At 38.7% G+C, this 18510-nt stretch overlaps 1 protein-coding gene across 3 annotated transcripts in view; it reads right to left on the bottom strand.

The window, feature by feature from the left end:
• LOC141741876 (neural-cadherin-like) overlaps positions 1-18510 on the bottom strand; it is an 84575-nt gene that overhangs the window by 2496 nt on the left and 63569 nt on the right. For 2 of the 3 annotated variants that reach the window (XM_074582994.1, XM_074582993.1), the window contains exons 26-37: positions 15913-16190; positions 14811-15025; positions 13685-13812; positions 12949-13076; positions 11056-11179; positions 10307-10487; positions 9270-9436; positions 8231-8495; positions 6332-6512; positions 5103-5347; positions 2290-2444; positions 600-1101 (exon numbers count right to left, since the gene is read on the bottom strand). In XM_074582994.1, the coding sequence (XP_074439095.1) occupies positions 688-1101; positions 2290-2444; positions 5103-5347; positions 6332-6512; positions 8231-8495; positions 9270-9436; positions 10307-10487; positions 11056-11179; positions 12949-13076; positions 13685-13812; positions 14811-15025; positions 15913-16190 (2481 nt within the window). In that variant the 3' untranslated portion in view covers positions 600-687. Of the gene's footprint in view, positions 1-350; positions 1102-2289; positions 2445-5102; positions 5348-6331; positions 6513-8230; positions 8496-9269; positions 9437-10306; positions 10488-11055; positions 11180-12948; positions 13077-13684; positions 13813-14810; positions 15026-15912; positions 16191-18510 lie in introns of those variants that run through there. The other variant, XM_074582992.1, reaches the window with a different exon arrangement.

Below are 18510 nucleotides of genomic sequence, written 5' to 3'. Positions count from 1 at the left end.
GCACTACACGGCCACAACTGTAATGCTTCTATGACAGGAAGTTTAGCAAACCATGAGGGACAGGACTGTGGATGGAAATGACGTGGTTCAGGCTGGTCCTTAGTTTAGGCTCAGTTTAGTAGCCCATTAGAAATGAGAGATTATGGTGAACTGTGGTGTTTGCTACTGAAATGCCTAACTAGTGACCTTTGAGGCTAGTATGTGTTAGAAAACCTGGCCTTTGAATTAAGAAAAGTAGTTGCAAGCAGCTGACTTGATGTGTGGTGCCTAAATTAATTTTCTACATTTATATGACAGCATAAAGGGATTTCATTAAGCTATAACCAAAGTTAAAGATCCCAATCCTTTACCTGGATCCATGGGCTCTCATCTGCGCTACGTTCAGTGAGCAGGTGCTGTAACTGAAGCTCAGTCGGGGAAACAAGATGGGTATAATAGAACATGGACTTCATTTCCACAAGAAAAAGACAACGTGCATTTTTTTCTTCAAGTAATCGCTAAAGGTCCTACTGAAAACAGTACACACAGCACACTTTCTTCGTGCTTTGAGCGCCGTCTTAGCTTAGATACATAGGCTCTCTCAGAGTCCTTTATTACCTTAGTGACAAAAAAAAAATCTATTTATTTCTTAAACACTGTATGTGAATGACTAAGTACCCCACTTTGAAAATAGTAGACTCGGTAAATCTACAGGTCTTCTGCATCGATATGTGAGTACAGTTCACTTAGTTTCTCAAACTTTGGTCCCCACTCTTTAATGTCGTCATACACTATACCCTCACCCAGTCCAGAGGAGCTCAGGGTGCTCAGACTGCTCGCAACCGAGCATTCTCCTTCGGTGCAAAACACCTGCAGTGAGTCTTGGGGCACAGCCTGGGGATGAAGGTCGGCATCTCTGACGACATCTGACAAGTATTGACCAAAGTCTGCACTAGTAAAAGAAAATTGTGTAGTTGCTGATGGTTTGGTCTGCTCCTGCGTGCCTGGGGACATGTCACTAAAGAAACTGCTCAGCTTTGTTGGTTTTTCTTTCTTCTTGTAGAGGGAATAGGCTGGGCTGGTTTGAATAGAGACCTGCAGTTCCGCCATGTTGTATGCGTCCTGGAGTGAGAAACCATGCACGTTATATTAATATTCTCTGTAGGCCCCAAAATTTCACATTCTAGTGGAAATAAAGAAGGACCAATCCTGAGGCAGTCCGTTTGGTGTGAACACAAGAAGGACTGGCTTGTTCAACCAACTCTGCCACCTGCAACGCGCCTAAGCAAGCCAAAACCCACCAAGCAGATGAGAATGCATGAGGAACCCCTCTGCAGCCTGCACTACTACAGAAACTCCTTAGTAAGACAGCCTCTTGTGCCCATAGTCCTACCCTCCACGAACGCTGCAAAGCCAAAACTCTCTTGTCCGAGCACCCTCGCCACATTTAATTTTTATTTTTTAATCCCTGACTTTTTTTGATCCATCACATCCATTCCCTGACTATTATTACCTCTGCAGAGTCACACCACCTTTTGAATCCATGAAATGAACAAGTTTCAAAGGCAGCAGTGAAGTTCCTCACCTTTTTCAAACATAGCAAATAATCTAAATTATTCATCTGCAATATCTGCAGTTTTCTTTCAAAGTTCTGGCTTAAACTGACATGTAGAAATCCTCAAAACAGCTAGCAGAAGTGTTAATGTTACCTGGTTTGGGTATAATCTGGTCTACTGTAAGTATAAATGCAGCATGTGTTCACTAGCATATTTCTCTCCCAAACAGAAAAATGCAGAAAGGTTCTTCCACAACCACCATGTGCTTTAGGGCTCAAGACGCACAAATGTAGTACCTCGGTTTCTTAACAACTCAAGTCTGAATAACTGCTGTTATCAACAGTTTCCAGAGAGAGACTGTCCGTAAGGAACAGTTCATGTCAGGCTCTTTCAACCCTTCAGTCCTACAGCAGTAATTACCACTGAGAACCTCGGCGGCCCCGAAGCCATGAAGCCAAAAACATCAGCTGTTAGTTCTTTACTGCTAAACTCACTCTACAAGCATTTTTAAATATGCACATAGGATCACTAGCTTTAAGACAAATTAGAAATTGATAGGCATTTATCTCTGCTTAAGAAACACGCACCCTTGGGTACATAACCTTGCAAAGAATTCATCTACCAATTGCAGTAATGAATCAGCGGAACAAAGGTTAAGGTCCTCAGTTATAAAGGAAAAGCATAAAATACATTTTCGTTATCACTGTGAGCCACCAGTCCCCTCTTAATTGTAACATAACACAATGATCCTTACTTGGTCTTGTTCCCCACCCCCTTCTTCATTGTAGTTGAGGATATTTTCTCTGATGTCCTCCAAATCCTCATGATGCGCAGATACGCGGTAAACTCCTCCGTTCAGACTTTTGTGACTCTTCCAGCGAGCCCACAAGAATACAGCACTGAACAGAGCTGTGTAAACACACAGGAGCAAAACAGAACATCATTCAGAAACAAACAAAACATTTACATACAGCCGTGCCGCAGGATGGCTGAGGCAGCCGCCGCTCTCGAGGAGTACTGCAGCACGAGTTTGCAGTCAGAGCCAGCAAGGCTGGAGTTCTGCATTTCTCAGCAAATGTTTGATTTTTGCACTCTTCGATGTAGTTACAAGTGAACATCAATGACAAAAGAAAAGGTCTTTAAAGAGCATTTTAAAATATGCCCTTTAAAGTACAACTTTGAAGTTGTTAAAGAACTGAATGACCCAAGTGGTGTTCAGAGACCTGTCTATTTACTGTATTGAGTTAAACTTTGTAAGAGAAAATTTATACAAAAGGCTAGCACTTAAGTAAAAATGTGTTGACAGTAACAGATAGAATTACATATAAATTAAGCACATGAAGACACAAGACAAAAGAGGAAATCACTTTTATACATTTTACTAGAAAAAAAAAAAAACAGGCACAGTTTGCCTTAGCATCCATGAATTTAAACATTTTTCTTAAATGCTTAGGTGCATTTTACACACTGGCAGTTGTAAAGCTTCAACATCAGATACTGAACATTATGTAAATAGAAACTCATGTACCACTGTGTTACCAACTCTATAAAAATTGATAAAAGCTCATAGTAAGACCTCAAACCATTGGATACCATAAACTTACACCGTGGTGAATTAAAGAGATCAGAACCTCTCACAGAATATCTACACGGCAGAGCACAGCCCTGTGGAGCAGCATCTAGATGACTGTGGGGCTGAAACTGGTGTACGTGGGGGTCTGTGCCCTGCACTGTGCGGTGTAGCTAGACCCTTCAATGAATCAATGCGTTTGAGATGTATTTACCTCTTCCTGACCCTCCCCCCCAAATGTACAGAAACATGTCACACAGATTTTCACGCATGGTAACTTCTTAGCAAAGTTATTTTTTAGCTGAGCTGATTTTGAGATACTCATGAAGTCTTCTAAATGTTCTACATCTCTTATTCTTTTACTCTGACTGCTAATAAAAAGCCAATACTTACAATGAATATAGCCCATGTTCCAAGAGTGTAACAAGAGAGTAAACCAGAAGTACCCCCTGAAGACAGTATCTTTTCCATATAGATACCAACAGTGTAAGCTCCTGCCTGATTGTCATTAAACAGTGCTGTCATTAAAAGCAATCTATGAAGCTTATTGTTTCTTTGAGCCATAGCGTTAGTGTTAGGGCAGCTGTAAGCTCCAAAGTATTACAGTGTCTTTAACTGAACAAAATGAGCTGAAGTCTCCTCCTGGCAGGGAGGGGTGGGGAAGGTTCGTGTGGTATCGAACCAAGGTGAAGTCGCCCTGCTATTGATTTACTTGCAAAACGGTTCCGTATTTGAATTTAAAAGATGTAATCAGATGTCAGAAAAGCAGCTTCTCGAATCTATTGGAAACTTAAAAATTTATAATTAAAATTGCATGAATTAATCACTTTTAAGTGCGTTACCTCTTTCTGGAAGCTGTGTAAGAAAAAGGGCATCTGAAATCTTGATAACAAGGAATTTCATTAAAAATTCTCCTAACAAAAGTTACAGTTGTGTGGTGATAGCATTCTTAACCACATCTACTAAAATTTTCACAGCAATGCACACCCCTTGGTTAAAACCAACTGTTTCTAACTCATAATTTAGACCCAAAAGATTAGCAGGATTATTTGGTAAAAGATCCTGTTGTTTTTTCAGTCAAGCACAGGCAGCAACACCAAGTCAGCTCACAATAAAACCACTCTGACGCACCCCCTCCTTGACATAATGATCTCTGATCAACCTCCACTAACTGGGATTCCAGAAGCTGTGAAACCAGTTAGCTTCCTCCATTATTTGCTGTTCGTGTTTGCATGGCAAACAGTACCTAGCAGAGCTGGGGAAAATAATGGTATTTCAGGTAGCTACAGATGGATGCAGAATAGTCCACAATACATTTTCAGACTCTTACTACGACTTCCGAATGAAACCTAACACTGCAAGCCATGAGAAAAAAACTATGCCCTTACACAGGCAGACTTTCATGAAATCTGAATAAACAAGGAGGACTCAAAAATGTGATCCTTCCTCACTAGTGAGATCATTCTTTGCCTTTTCTCTTCTTTTTAAGACCCAGTGCCTAAGCCTGAAAATGGCTGAGGAAGACAAAAGCAGCTGTTGGGAGCCATGACACAGCTGGTAAGGTGCAAGAGACTGCTCCTGAGTGACCAAAAGTATTACTATCAGACAGCATATTTCTCCTAGACTGAAAAATCTTTTTCATGCTCAGTAGTATTTTAAACAATGTTTATCTGGTATCAGTTTCCACTCTTGCTGTTCAATTGACTTTGCTTCCAATTATGCATCTGAACAGTTCCTTAGCAATGAAGTGAAAACGTGCAGAAAATAAAACTGCAAAGACTTTCCATTGCTCACAAATGTTGATTCACTTAACAATATGTGCACACGGGGATGATGGAACTGATGGAGCTGAGACCATGGCAAAAAAAATGAAGGCAGAGTCAAGTCTCCATTAGGAAACTGAGTTTTTCAGCAGGAAGATGAGATGACGACTATTCAGGACGAGATGGATAAATGAGGTCACCAAAGGTAATACAAGATGTAGTTGCCATAACTACCTAACAGCGCCAAAAAGCAAATGCAGATGGCAAACATGGAACTAAAGCTCAGGCCTGTATCCTTGTGAAAGATTGCCAGTGCGATTTCACAGTTACGTCCAGTATAGCCATCAGGGCAGTGGCATTGGAAGTTGGTTGGTGACTGTGAGATGCAGGTACCATAGTTACAGGGCCTTTTAGCACACGCAGTGTAGACACACTGTCTACCAGTGGCATTCTCCATGATCATGTGTCCCGGAGGGCAACTGAAAAGACGAAGGCAAAATGAAACCATTAAACTTTGAGAAAAGCAGGCACGAAAGACAGCATGTAAGACTTTAAAACAGTCTTTGATGACACTCTATATACAGTTTCTGAAGTAGGTACTAGAAGTTACTCAGAATAATTACAGGACTGTAGTCTTTTCTAAAGCAGTCATACAACAATGAGCTCCACAACTTTAAACCCTTACATTTGGACTTTCAGAACTCAGGTAGTTCCACTGGCTTCTGCAAGATTACACATGTGAAAAATAGCTGGATTGGGGTCTGTAGTTCTGTCTACGCAGGACAAGCTATGCCACATTCTTTGTGTTTCCATCACAGTGAATTTACAGAAAAAAATACATCTCTAGAGAACTCTGTTTGCGTGGACAGTAGCAGTCAGTAATGTTTAAAGTGTATGTTTTCAGAGCACGACTAACTTGAGTTAGTGTTGTCCTAACCTCAACCCCAGACACATATAAAAACTCTGAGCTTAACGATGCAGTGCTTCGAATGCAGCTTGAGTGGCCTGTAAGGGAACAGAGGTCACAGCTTGAGACAGTGCAAGAACTTGGACGCTAACAAAAGAAAACACATCTGCATTGCACATCACAAGCTTCACAAGACAGCTAGCCATGCTAGCGTTCCATTCCACTCCAGCTACCTTACCTTCTTTTCTTGGTTTTCAGGGGTTACAAACATTCCGGATTTGCTACTATTCTTTAAATATTTTCAATTAAGAAAGGCAGCCAAAACTGTTACAGAATCAATGAAGATACACTAATGTACATCAGCTAAGGGCAGTACCTAAAAGGACAGTGTTCTCTGAGTAACTTGATGCCTATGCAGGCATCTAGCTTAGTGTTCCACTGCGGTTCAACTGATTTGATGAGATTGCCAGTGGCAGCCGTCAAGTTGCACATTTCTTCAGCATCCACCCTTTCCCACCTGAATCTGGAGGGTTTGTGTTTTTATTTCCACCATTACCTGCATTCATGCATCATCCACAAATCAATACAAATAAATTCCTGGTTACAAGGGTTATTCCTACAAGCCTCTGAAGAACAGCCTTCTTTGATGCCTTGGGCACTCAGTACTGACACCAGCTCCTTCACGTGAGTATCCAGAGGGATCCTGTAGTTATTAAATCTGACATCCTTCATACATCCTGAGGCAAGGCACAAAGAGACTGTTTCAAACGCCATTCAGCAAGAATGATTTGAAGCAGATGTAAGATTTGGCAGTTTATGTTTAACAAAGGACCCAGGCTACCAAAGTTTAAATCTAGGACTGAATTTACCTAAACTTTCATAGCATTGTTCTCTGGTTTTTGATTGACTTTGTTAAAGTTTTCATCAAAATTCCCCAGTATTTTCCACAAGAACAAAGTGCTGCTGCAAGCCCCTATCTCTTGTGTTCAAGACAGCGAAACACGTACCCCTTCGCTATGTTTTCAATAGAAAAGTCCAAATATTGTGGAAAATTTGTTATGTTCTTCAATGTGTACCAGTATAAATTGTGTTTGGTTGATTCTTAACTGTAGTTTACATCTTAACTTTATAGAAGAGCAAACCAGAAATAATGGTCAAACAGCCTTGGGGCACTAATACACATTTTGTACTGAAGCCGTGTGGCATTAATTTCATATGCACAAGTTGCCTCAGCATAAAAGCATAGACCTTGATGAATTAAGTACATTTTGTAACTTCAAAGCCCTTAAAGTTTCAGCTGCTTAACAGCAATTGTCCTAATTGAAATGATCTTCATGTAACCATTTGACTTCTTTAATCTATTTACTTAAATACTATTACTCCCATAAATAAAAATTCAAAATATTGTCCCTAGTTCTCAGCGTAAACTTTAGTTATTGAAATACTTCTAGTGAAACAATAGAAAACAATCTTTTTGTAAATAATTTGTGATAGACTTCTGTTGTAAATTGTTATTCTACTTAATGCATATATATTTTATACATTTTCTCCTCACACTTTTGTGTTATTCACTGAAATACTTTTATCTGGTGAAAACATTACCACCTTGTTTCAAATGGCTTTACCAGAATCTGGTTAAAGAGGTGAGGGGCATGGGAGAGAGAGAGGAGACAGGCAGATACTAGGCGCATTTAACCAAGTAATGGTGTGTGTCTTCCTTGTCAATATAAAAGATGTGCTGCATAACTGTGCATCACTTATACTGTGATTTTAGGCGAAGGGTGAGCTGCCAACTGAGGACAGAGTAAAAAGCTGTTATGGATATCTTAACCTTACATTTCTCTGTATTTCTCCTTTGTCTAACCATTAAATTTCCATCCATTCAGTTACTAAAAATTTAAATTGTTAGCCCTAATTCAATAAACTATTTCTAATTGTAGCTAATGCTTCAACTGCGTGACTGTAAAATCCAGTAATACAAAAGTAGTGTATAAAGGAAATAAACTAGAGTTTGTTGTGTGCTATGCAATACATGTATAAAGTGGAAATATTCCTTTCAGCATAGAGACAGTTGTATTTGATAGGGAAGGACAGCTGCTGAATGGACTGGATAGAACCATGCAGTGAACCAGTTCCGTGTATCTAATGCAACGAGCCATCCACAGTCCACCTGGGAGAAGCTCGTGGATCTCCAGTTACAAACACTCTACGTGCAGTTGTGTGAAGGGGTTACCATCTTTGTTCCCACTCCAGTAGCTAACAGTATTTGCACGTAATTCCCTGCTGTACCTTTTTCCTAGTCCTGCTGTTCCTTTTGCAAAGTGTCATGCAAGAAATTTGTTTACTTTGGGCTCTACATAAACAAGAAAGCTTCTCTCCATATGCCCATGTAGTACCAATAAACCTTTATTTTTACACGTCTGTATTTTGAACAGTGAGATCAAGAATCCCTCACCTTGAAAACTCTTGTTTTGCTTGAACGGGTAGGTGTTTCCCAGGACCAAGCTGCTGGGGTCAATCACAATCTCTTTGTATATTCCTGCTGCTTTCAGAATTTCTCTCTTCCCACCTCCTTCATAAAGGCGAAGAGTAAATTCATTTTCATTTCTCTCCAGTGTGACATGATGCCATTCACCATTATCAATGTGGTAGGAGGGAAGGCTTACAGAATAGTCGCCATCACCAAGATTATATGACACCACTAAGAATCCCTGAACAACCTTGTGGATAATTAACAAAGTAGTAAGAAAAAGAAGAAAAGTCATCACCTGACATTTTGTATTGACCTGTAACTGTCATATTACTTGAACTAAGACTTGTATGTAATCATCAATCTTAGAGCATTTGTTTAAATTTAGAGTACGTTTACACTGCACATACAGTGTAATACAAAGATACTTCAGGTGCTACTGAACTAGACAACCTAAATACTGGTACCAGTGTACTCACAGTAGGATGTAATTCACTCGGAGTAATTTTACCCTGCTTCTCTTGGACAAATTTATGGGCTTCTTCAAATGGTTGAGAATCTGGTGTATCGCTTCTACACTGACAGCTCAAAGCAGCTTAGCTGAAGAGGTGACTCATTCAGTGGTATGTATAAAATGAACAGGTTGCCGTTTTGAGAGTGGCATCATGAGAACAGGCACCTCTCTTGGCAGGGTCTGAACTATGCAAAATCAGCCACACATGACCATGGCTGAATAAGACACGAGAGCAGACACACTACTCATGCTATTCTGTATAGCAAACTATAGCGCACTGCAACTGGCTATAAATTCCTTTGAAATCCAATGGGATACCGTGGTTGTGCATCAATATCTTATGTAAAGGATCAGATCTGTAAGTGTCCATAAAATGAATTCCAAAGTTTTTGTGCTTAGCATAAGATTTTCAGTTCTACTTCCAACTCTTAAGCTAATGTTTCTCTGGGCTAGCTATTTACTGGCATTGATTTAGCTTTATGCTATTACTGTCTGGAATGCCTTGCTCACCTGTAGTGTGATGTGTTCATCCTTATTTCGAGATGACATGCTCGTGATGACACTATTAGGCTGACGTGTCCTAATCATGGCTTCAAACAGCGTCCTACGGGCAGGTACACTGACAGGAAGCTGATAGCGAATGTGACTTCCTGGCCCAAATGTATATTCTTTGGCAACTAAAAAGACAGGATAAAGACCTTTAAACCATTTTGTAGGGAGGGGGAAGTATTATTGTTTCCATTATTTTCATAAGAGTTGAAAGTAAAAAAAAAAAAAAAAAAAAATCAATTGTAATGCACAGCATGGATCCATGAGACATAACTTGTCTTCTGCGACATGTCCCTTTATCTATTTCCGTAACTTCCCCAGTCACTCTCCCACTTCATCTTCCTCTGTAAAGAGGTGATCTCCCTCCTGACTTGATTCTACAGTGCTCACAGGATGACAGCAGGAAAGCAGAAGCTCTGACCGAGACAAAAGAAGAGACTGCAGACAAAGTATTAAGTACCACAACGAATTTTCACCTGCTATTTTATAGTTATCTTTTTGCTGCAAACTTTGGCTCCATGGGGGCTAAAGAAAAGATCCTACTATACTGAAAGCACAGATCCTTAAGCCAATAGAGTCTCTTCCAGACACCAACAGAGCAGTAATTTCTAAGTCCAGTTGTGTAGTTCTAATTCTGCACAGTAAGTGGTACTGGCACACTCATATTTAATTTAGGTTATTAGGTATTTCTGAACAGATGCAAATTCAAAAAATCGTTATGAGAACAAATAATTTTGTTCACAATTCTTTTGTCATGCAGTCTCCATTGCACAAACACCCTCAGGACCAAAGAAATTATCTGATACTGAGAAAGTAATTTCTCAAAAGGAATTAGAAAATAAATTGCTAAAAATCACAGGCAACTCCACTGAAACATGGCTTTACACAACATAAACATCAGAAACCACCCCAACAATCACTACCTGCAAACATTTTAAGTTTTCTGTATTGTAAAATTTACCAGCCTATCAATAACGTAACAGAAATACAGACTTCACCTTTATCACACCGATAGCCATAGTAACCCGGCAAACAATGACAAGCAAATGAGCCCCAGTCTCCAAGACACCTCCCATGAATACCACAGGAAGACGACCCCATGGTCTCACAGCTCCCATCCGTCAGTGTGCAGCCGGGGAAGCTATTCAGGGACTCTGCAGGAGACTGAAGGTCATATACCTCCAAGAGAAAATTGTATGACACCAAAATATTATTTAAGAAACATGTATACTTCATTTTTAAACAGAAATAGCTGTATCACATAACAGTCTGTTCTTCATCTGCGTGGCTTAAGATGCGAAGTTTGCTTTTTGATGTTCAGGTTTCAATTTATTTTATCAAGACCATATTTTGCCATTGAATAAACTCAACTGACTATGAAAGCAAAAAATCCCTAATATTTCCTAACAAAGCAGACAGCTGCTGTAAATATACCATTATACAATTGCCATTCAGAAGTTCCCTGAATGCACAAAGAAGCTTGGAAAACAGATGCATGAAGTAGGGGATAAAAGAAGGCACAGTTTCTGGCTCACACATACATCTGCTTGTAATAATGAAATAACTTCTCACGGTAGTTATTCTAATCATAACAGAAAAATCCAGAATTTTCTTGTATTTTACACTGACACATATGGACATTGAATAAATTAATGAAAGCAAAAGTCTCAGGTATAATACAAATCTCCCAAAAATTTAGTAAAGTGGCTTACTCCTTTGCTAAAGCAAAATGTTACACTTCTCTTACCTGAGTATCCAAGATGAAATTGCGCAAACAGCCAGAAAAATGTTTGTGTAGCAATTGTGGGTAAGAATATGGTAACGATTCTTTTACACCACCCAGCTGTAGAACATGGTTCGCATTCAAATACCTTTAAAAATTATATGAATAATAATAATAGATGTGAATTTACATTCAAACATAGGCATTATATAATGAGGCAGGTAAACAAACACCTACGTTACATTTCCAAATAATAGAGGCTTTATAAAATAACAAAAGAATGCAACTATTTTATCTACTTCTTTCTCTGAAATACAGTCAGTTGGTGAGCAGAAGCTGGTCCTTTAAAATATAGGGTAATTTATTATTTAAAGATGACACAGTTCAAGTATCTTTATTAGTACAAAGGTTTCCCTAAAATATAACCTGAATATTCCTCACTGTAACTTAAGGCCCTGTACAGAAGAGATTGTCTAAATCCTCTTCGTATTATTATTTTATATACACTTAGACATATCATATCTCTCTTCGGTTTTCCCTTCTTTCAAGTAAATGACCTCAATTCCTTCATTCTTGATAGGTCTTATTCTCAAGGCAAGCTGATTACAGTCATTGCTAGTCATTGCTCTTCTCCGGACTATACCCAGTTGGTGCACACCTACCCTGCACTGTGGTGCACAAACTGGACCCAGGACTCCAGCTGAGGCCCAACAATGCTAACCAGAGTGGAAGAACTACATTCTATATCTTGGAGATCTGCACATGTTGAGGTATTACTGTGTAGTGTTTGCCTTTTTCACGTGAATGTGGCATTGCTGACTCACTGTCCCACTACCATCTTAATCTTTTACTGATACATAGCAATTGTTCTCTCGTCTCTGTGAGGCTGCTTATTTCTGCCTACATGCAGTACTTGGCTCTTTGTTGTAGTGGAAAAATATGGCATATTTCCAGGTCCTATTTTCACTTTGCTGAGATAATTTTTAATTTCAAGCCATGACCCCCAACATATTAGTCATTTCTCCCAGCTTGGTGTCACCAGCAAGGGCCATGAGCATCAGTCCAAAGGACTGAATTACAGGAATCCAAACCCTTGCAGAATGCAGCTGAACACATCCTTCTCCTTTTAATGTAATAATTGCTTTTTTAATAAGATTTTCCAACTTTTTCGGTTTGAACTGAGAATACGAGCTGACCCAACAGTACAAGCAATTTAAACCACCAGAGTCATTATCACACCTTGGCAGTATTACTTTACTGGAAAACACACACAGGTGGATCGTATGTCTCATTAGAAGCCGCTGCAGCCAAAATCAGGCACAGCAGCACCAGCCTACTTTAATCAGCAGTTTATACAAGTACACCAGGCTGTGAAGTCAACAGCCGAGGTACGGATACATGTGCGCTTCCTCTGACTCTGCTGTGAAGGCAGTAACCTTGGATCCAACAGGGACCCTGATGTGTTAGTCTGCCTTAATACATTCACCAAAGGTTGTCAGTAGGAGCCCTCAGACTTATACCAATCAGACAGTAAGACTGGTTGAGGAGCCAGAGTTATTGCCATTAAAAAGTCAACTGGCCTAAATTCATGAGGTTTTCAAGAACAGGCTTACAGTGACTTGATAAATACAGTGAGAGAAATCCTGTGAGTAAGGGATGGTACACAGTAACCACAAAAGCTCCAGTACTAGCCACAGCGTTCTGGGGTTGTCATTTAGTATTGCAACACTATTTGGAGGAAGACTGTAGTCTTAAAATTTGTTTAGTGCCTGAAGGTCCAGATTCGGCACTGAAGTTCCTAGAGAAAAGCAAATGCTTTTATGCTCCTAGTCATTAATAACTTTGTTTCAATTTTATAGGTAAAATGTTCAAAGGCGTTAGAATAAACGGTCTTTTAGTGAATCTCCAGAAATGTACCTTGCTCTTTGTGGAACAGACCCAAAGACTTCACAATTTGTACGATCTTCAGTGGACAGCCGTTTGCCTACTCCTTCTACCTCTGACACAACAGCTGTACTGCAACGATCCAAAGTGAATCGAACATCCTACACGAAAACATAGGATTATGGAATTAAGAATTTCAGTAAATTTATAAGTTATATCAAATTTTCATCTTTTTCTTTTTGCATAACATCAAGCGAAAAGGATTGATTTTTTTCCTGCTCTGTTTTACATCTTGTGATAAACAGTAAAGCCAAAATGGAGCTATTTAACAAAGACGACACTTAACTCAGCATTTAATTCATGCTTCTGAGTAGTTTAACTACTTTCACAAAAACTGTAACTTCATTTGCAAATAAATAATTATCTGCTTTTTGTGCATAGGTAACTGATTTCAGTGTCCAAATGCATACACTGAATGTGCAAATTACAACTAACTAAGCCTTTATGCACATTCCTCATGTGTTGCAGAGCTTAAAAAACAGGAAAAAGATTCCTCTGATCCCGGAATATGGATTACAACATAGGTAGATATGGAATTGACAACGCCGTCTTCTCAAAATTTGTATTACTTATCAAATCTATAAGCACATATAGAATAATACATATCATTACCCAGTCTGGTTTTTCTACCCTCCTGCTTCTGCACAGGCAAATGCTATTGGAAATACAAATACCCTGATGGGGGGGGGGGGGGGATCAAATAGCTGACCTGACCATTGGTTCTGATTTCTAGTCGATGCCATTTTTTGTCTGCTACATTCAGGTGACTTGGAAACTGCAGCATCACAAAACCCGAGCCATGGCTCATCTTCAGCACAGGAACACCATCAGAGAGTTCTAATACAACATGAAAAAGATTCAGGTATGAGAATCTTTCCATTTTGGATATATTAGTAGTTAGTAAATGTACTGATTTAATGGTTATTGCTGATCACATAAAATAGGGTTCACCATAGAAATAACTAGAATTATGTTCTATGACTTCTATTGTGCAGAAATACTCATTCAATATAGTGTTTATTTTTAAACTTTAGATTGTGCCACTTCTTTGTCAAAACACTGGAACTAATTCCTGATAAGCAATCTACAATTTTATAATGCTCTAAAACAATTAATACATGCAGATTTTACTCCCTCCCATCTTCTACTCAAATTTACAAGTAACTGTAAAACAAAGCAAAAAAGAGGTTAATGATTAACAATATCCAACAACACAACCAGTCAATTAATTAGGAAAATATAAAATACCAACCATACTCTGCATCTTTTATATTAATTCACAAAAAATAACCAATAGTAACCTTTTAAATATATGTCAACATAAAGCAACAAGTTCTACTTGCACATAAATTTTTCTCCAGTGACACGCTGAGGCTGGATTCATCCATCAAAACGTTGCCTGTTTATAAAAAAGTGCAAAAATGCCCCGAGACTGAAAGCAGTTTAAGTGGATTTCTTTTCTCACTGAACTAGATAAGAATGACATGCAACTAAGACTGCATTAATCACGTAATACCTATCTTCAAAGTACCTAAATTCCTTTATAGCACTACCCTTTTCCTAGGGGGATTATTTTTTTTTATATATATATACCAATCTTGATTTCTTTGCCCTTGATTTCTACAACTCTGTGATGGACCTAAAGCCATAGGTGCAGGCTACAAAAATAGACATCAAAGAAGAAAGACTTATTAGGAAATGTTTCAAAATATTTTCAAAACAGAAAATAAATTATAAGATAGAAAGACAGAATTCATACTCTGGCTACCATGCTGTTCACAGGCAACCCACTCCCCAAAGACATTTAATTTTTTCACACAGTTTTGCAGAAATACCTATTGCAATGAAGTTTTCTGTACTCCCAGGTTCTGGATTTGATAAAGGACCACTATATAGTAAAAGTCCATCTGGAACCACAGTAATAAACTCTAGAGAGAGTGAGCTTTCAAAACAAGGCCTGATGGGACGAAACCATGCATAACCATTTCCATGGAAACTGTGCTTAGTCTGCTGGCAGTCTGGTCCATGAAATGAAGCAGGACAAAGACATCTGAAAAAGCACAAACACAAAAAGTAGTCAAAATTCCCCAGTGTTCAACTTTTTTTTGGTTTTACATGCAACGAATGTAGCATTTACATCACAGTAAAAAAACAGCAGTGAAGCAATAAATATTTTCCAGAGTCTCTGAGGTGCTTACAGTTATTAAAATACTTCAAGAATACAAAGCATATGTATCCACTATACTATCTCTGTCAAAAAGAAGTATTTTTGACACCATGTTTTTGAGAACAATGACTTTCACTAGATAAGTGACATAGAACACTAAACATCAGTTGGTCAATTCATTGCAGAGAAAACTCAGGGAGGTTAATTCCCAGCTAGAATAAACCAGTATAATTTCAACTAAAGGAATACTGGTGTGTGCCAGGTGATGTTATAATACAGCAAGTTTCCTATCTAATGTTTTCTAAACTCCTTATATTACCCATTGTTTAAACTACATTTCACCCCCTACATCCCTGCTGCTACCACTGATATTCACTTTTATTATTACTCTTCTGGAAAAGAAAAAAAAAAAAAAAAAAAAAACAAAAAAAAAACCAAAACAGAGCACGCTTCCCATTCCTTCATAGTGAATTAGGTGGTCTTAAAAAATGACACGTGTTAATTATACCACTGGTTTTTCCCCAGGTTTTTCTTTCTTACTCACACGCTATTTTCACCGCCTTCAGGACTACAGCACCATTACTGGGCCCTTAGTAAAGGCCCTGTTGTCATTAGGTTTACACTCCAGAGCACTCATGGGGGTTTTTGTTTCTCCTTCTGTCAGAAGTACATTTATGATTTTTTTAGACCTGTATCTTGCAAGCTCCACTCAACACCTTAAAACTAGAAGAAAAAAAAAGTAAGAGGATCTGCAATACAAATTTCCTCACCTGTAACCATTCAAAGTGTCAATACACATCCCACCATTGAGACAAGGGCTTCGAGGGTAGGAGGAACAAGGCTGATGAACTCGGTCCCTAGCTGAACATGTGCAGACTGCATTGATGGTGGTTGTTACTGAGACAAACGACACACTTCCAGTATCCATCACTGTTGGGACGTCACTCACGGCGAGGTAATTTGTACAACTGCTGCCCTCACTACAATTGGCACTCCTACATTCATCTACATCGATCTGTGAAATGTTCAGCTGTAAAGCTGCCTGGATCTAAGAGAAAATACAGTTTAGCACATCACCAGTCTATTCCTAATGAATGCTTTTACTTACTCCTTAATTTCTGAAAAATCTAAGCCATCGTAGACTTAATGGAATGCTTTAGTTTCCTAAGTATTAATCAGTAACATGCCTGACTATACAAGCAAGCAAAATGATTTGACAAATACAGGAAAATTTTCAAAAAATGAACAGTAGCAGTGTTTCCTGAAAACTTAATCATTGACACAATTGATTGTGAACATGTTAAATCTGTACTGGCCTACTAACGTTATTTCCGAGGACCAAAGCCCTGAGTGCAATGATATTCCACCTTCTGAGCTGTGCCATCTGCATCACACTTCTCCGCACCCTGATAACAACAAGCATGTTTTAGCTTAAGCCAGGATAAAAATTATTCCTCGTGAGTTATACCCAGATATTATCTCTTACATTCTCTTGCGCATAAGGATACAGACACAGGAAAATGCAGGGCTGAGCTGCATTCAATAATAATGTCCACAGACAGTGGCCTAACAGGACCACTTTATAGCAATTAGGATTCAGCCTACTGATTCGTTCCCCGTAATCTTACATTTAACGTCAAACTGTCTGAAACAAAATGCAGTCAACTCAGCATACTGGATACTATATTCTATTCTACGTTAATATTTGCTAGTTCACTGTTTTTATCATTAACTGGGGTTGCACCACAAAGCCCAAATACCCAAATAAAGAGAAGAGCCTCACTGTATATATAGGTCTTGTAACGTAGTAATAGTTTCTCCACAGTTTGCAACTTCTAATCCGAACAGAACAAAGAAGAAGCAGCAGAAAGCACAAAGAAGGGAAGTAAGCTGTTCACAACAAGCCTGAGGACAGTAACAGGGCTGCGATTATTTCAGACCTTTTGTACTTCAGCCAGTAGCCTATGCGCTGCACTAAGTAATCATTAAGTTTGTTTCCTGGCACAACAGATTTCTTCCTTCTACTTGTTTGGGGATTTTGCACAGGTGCCTATAAAGCTTCAGAATTTGATTTGTATTTGGTGATTCAAATACATAGTGCCCAAACCTGAATACAAGAGACCTCACTACTCTCTCAGTGGTATACACTGAGGTATACAAATATAAAACTAACAACATAAGAACCGACTTAGACTCTATTTATACATTTAATATGTATGTTTTCAAATGATAAAATGTATGAAAAATATTTTAAAAATAAGTTTTGAAAAGACCAAAAAAAAAACCATAAATACTAAAGCACTGCTTTTTTCTACTTGTGCCGTCACCACTGTAAGAGCTTTGACCTTTATAATCAATTGTCAGTATATCCTCAAATATCATAACGTGTGTTGAAAACCATGTCCCCAAAGGCATAAAATATACTTTATAATGACACGATGCATTCTGTCAATGCAGTTTCGTGTCTGCTGCCTGCATCTATCACCATTAGCAGAGAGTCTATAATGCACATTTAGACAGCTATGTAATACTGTTATAGAAAAACATAGCGTATATAAACAACCTTGGCTCCTTCACAGTATTAGAACGGATTACTTCTCTGCGAAATAAAAACAGTTGTTGTAACACTATAACCCAAGGAGGTAGTGCAAACATATTATTTATTTAGCAATTCAATGAATTCCAGTGCTAATTACTTATTTTTTATATTTGTAGTTAAACACATGTACAAAAACTACTAGAGAAATTCTCCAGCTACGATTGGTTTTCTGAAAACTATTGGTGATTACTCACTAGAGCTATTCATTAAATATTGAAAGGTGATACATAATTAATACAAATGTATTTTTTCATTAAAATACGTGAAGCAATCCCCTTGTTACCACTTTGATGAATTCACCTGCCACACATTATGGCACAGAATATTTGAAATCTATGCGATTTTCTGTATTATTGTTGTAATAATTCAATAAATATGCAAAAAAAGCAGTAGTTACGCTTCATGAATACTGTCTGTCTCCGGTATTTCCTACTTGGTCACTCGGAAGACTCTCATAATCCACACAACTCCTCTTTGGTTCCCAGAGTCAGGCAGACCCTACCATATTCACACAAATGGAAAGTGTTGCTTTCTCTTCAGGGAAAAATCCTCCAGAAGATGTACCATGTATTAAACTCAAATATGCCCCCATAGCCACAGATGACATGCCAGCAAGTGCTGCCTTGTCCAGAGCAAGCTACAAGCCCAGTAGTGGCACCTTGCCTTTGTGCAAGGCAGCAGCTTTAGTGTCTATTCATCAGCACCTGCAGGACTTCAGCAAAGCCAAAATCTGGAGGACTACAGAAAATAAACGTGGGGCCAAGACAGA

This window comes from Larus michahellis, chromosome 4 (genome assembly GCF_964199755.1).
Source record: "Larus michahellis chromosome 4, bLarMic1.1, whole genome shotgun sequence".
NCBI lineage: Eukaryota > Metazoa > Chordata > Aves > Charadriiformes > Laridae > Larus > Larus michahellis.
Note: the sequence above shows the minus strand (reverse complement) of the source record. Positions and strands in the feature narration are given on the sequence as shown.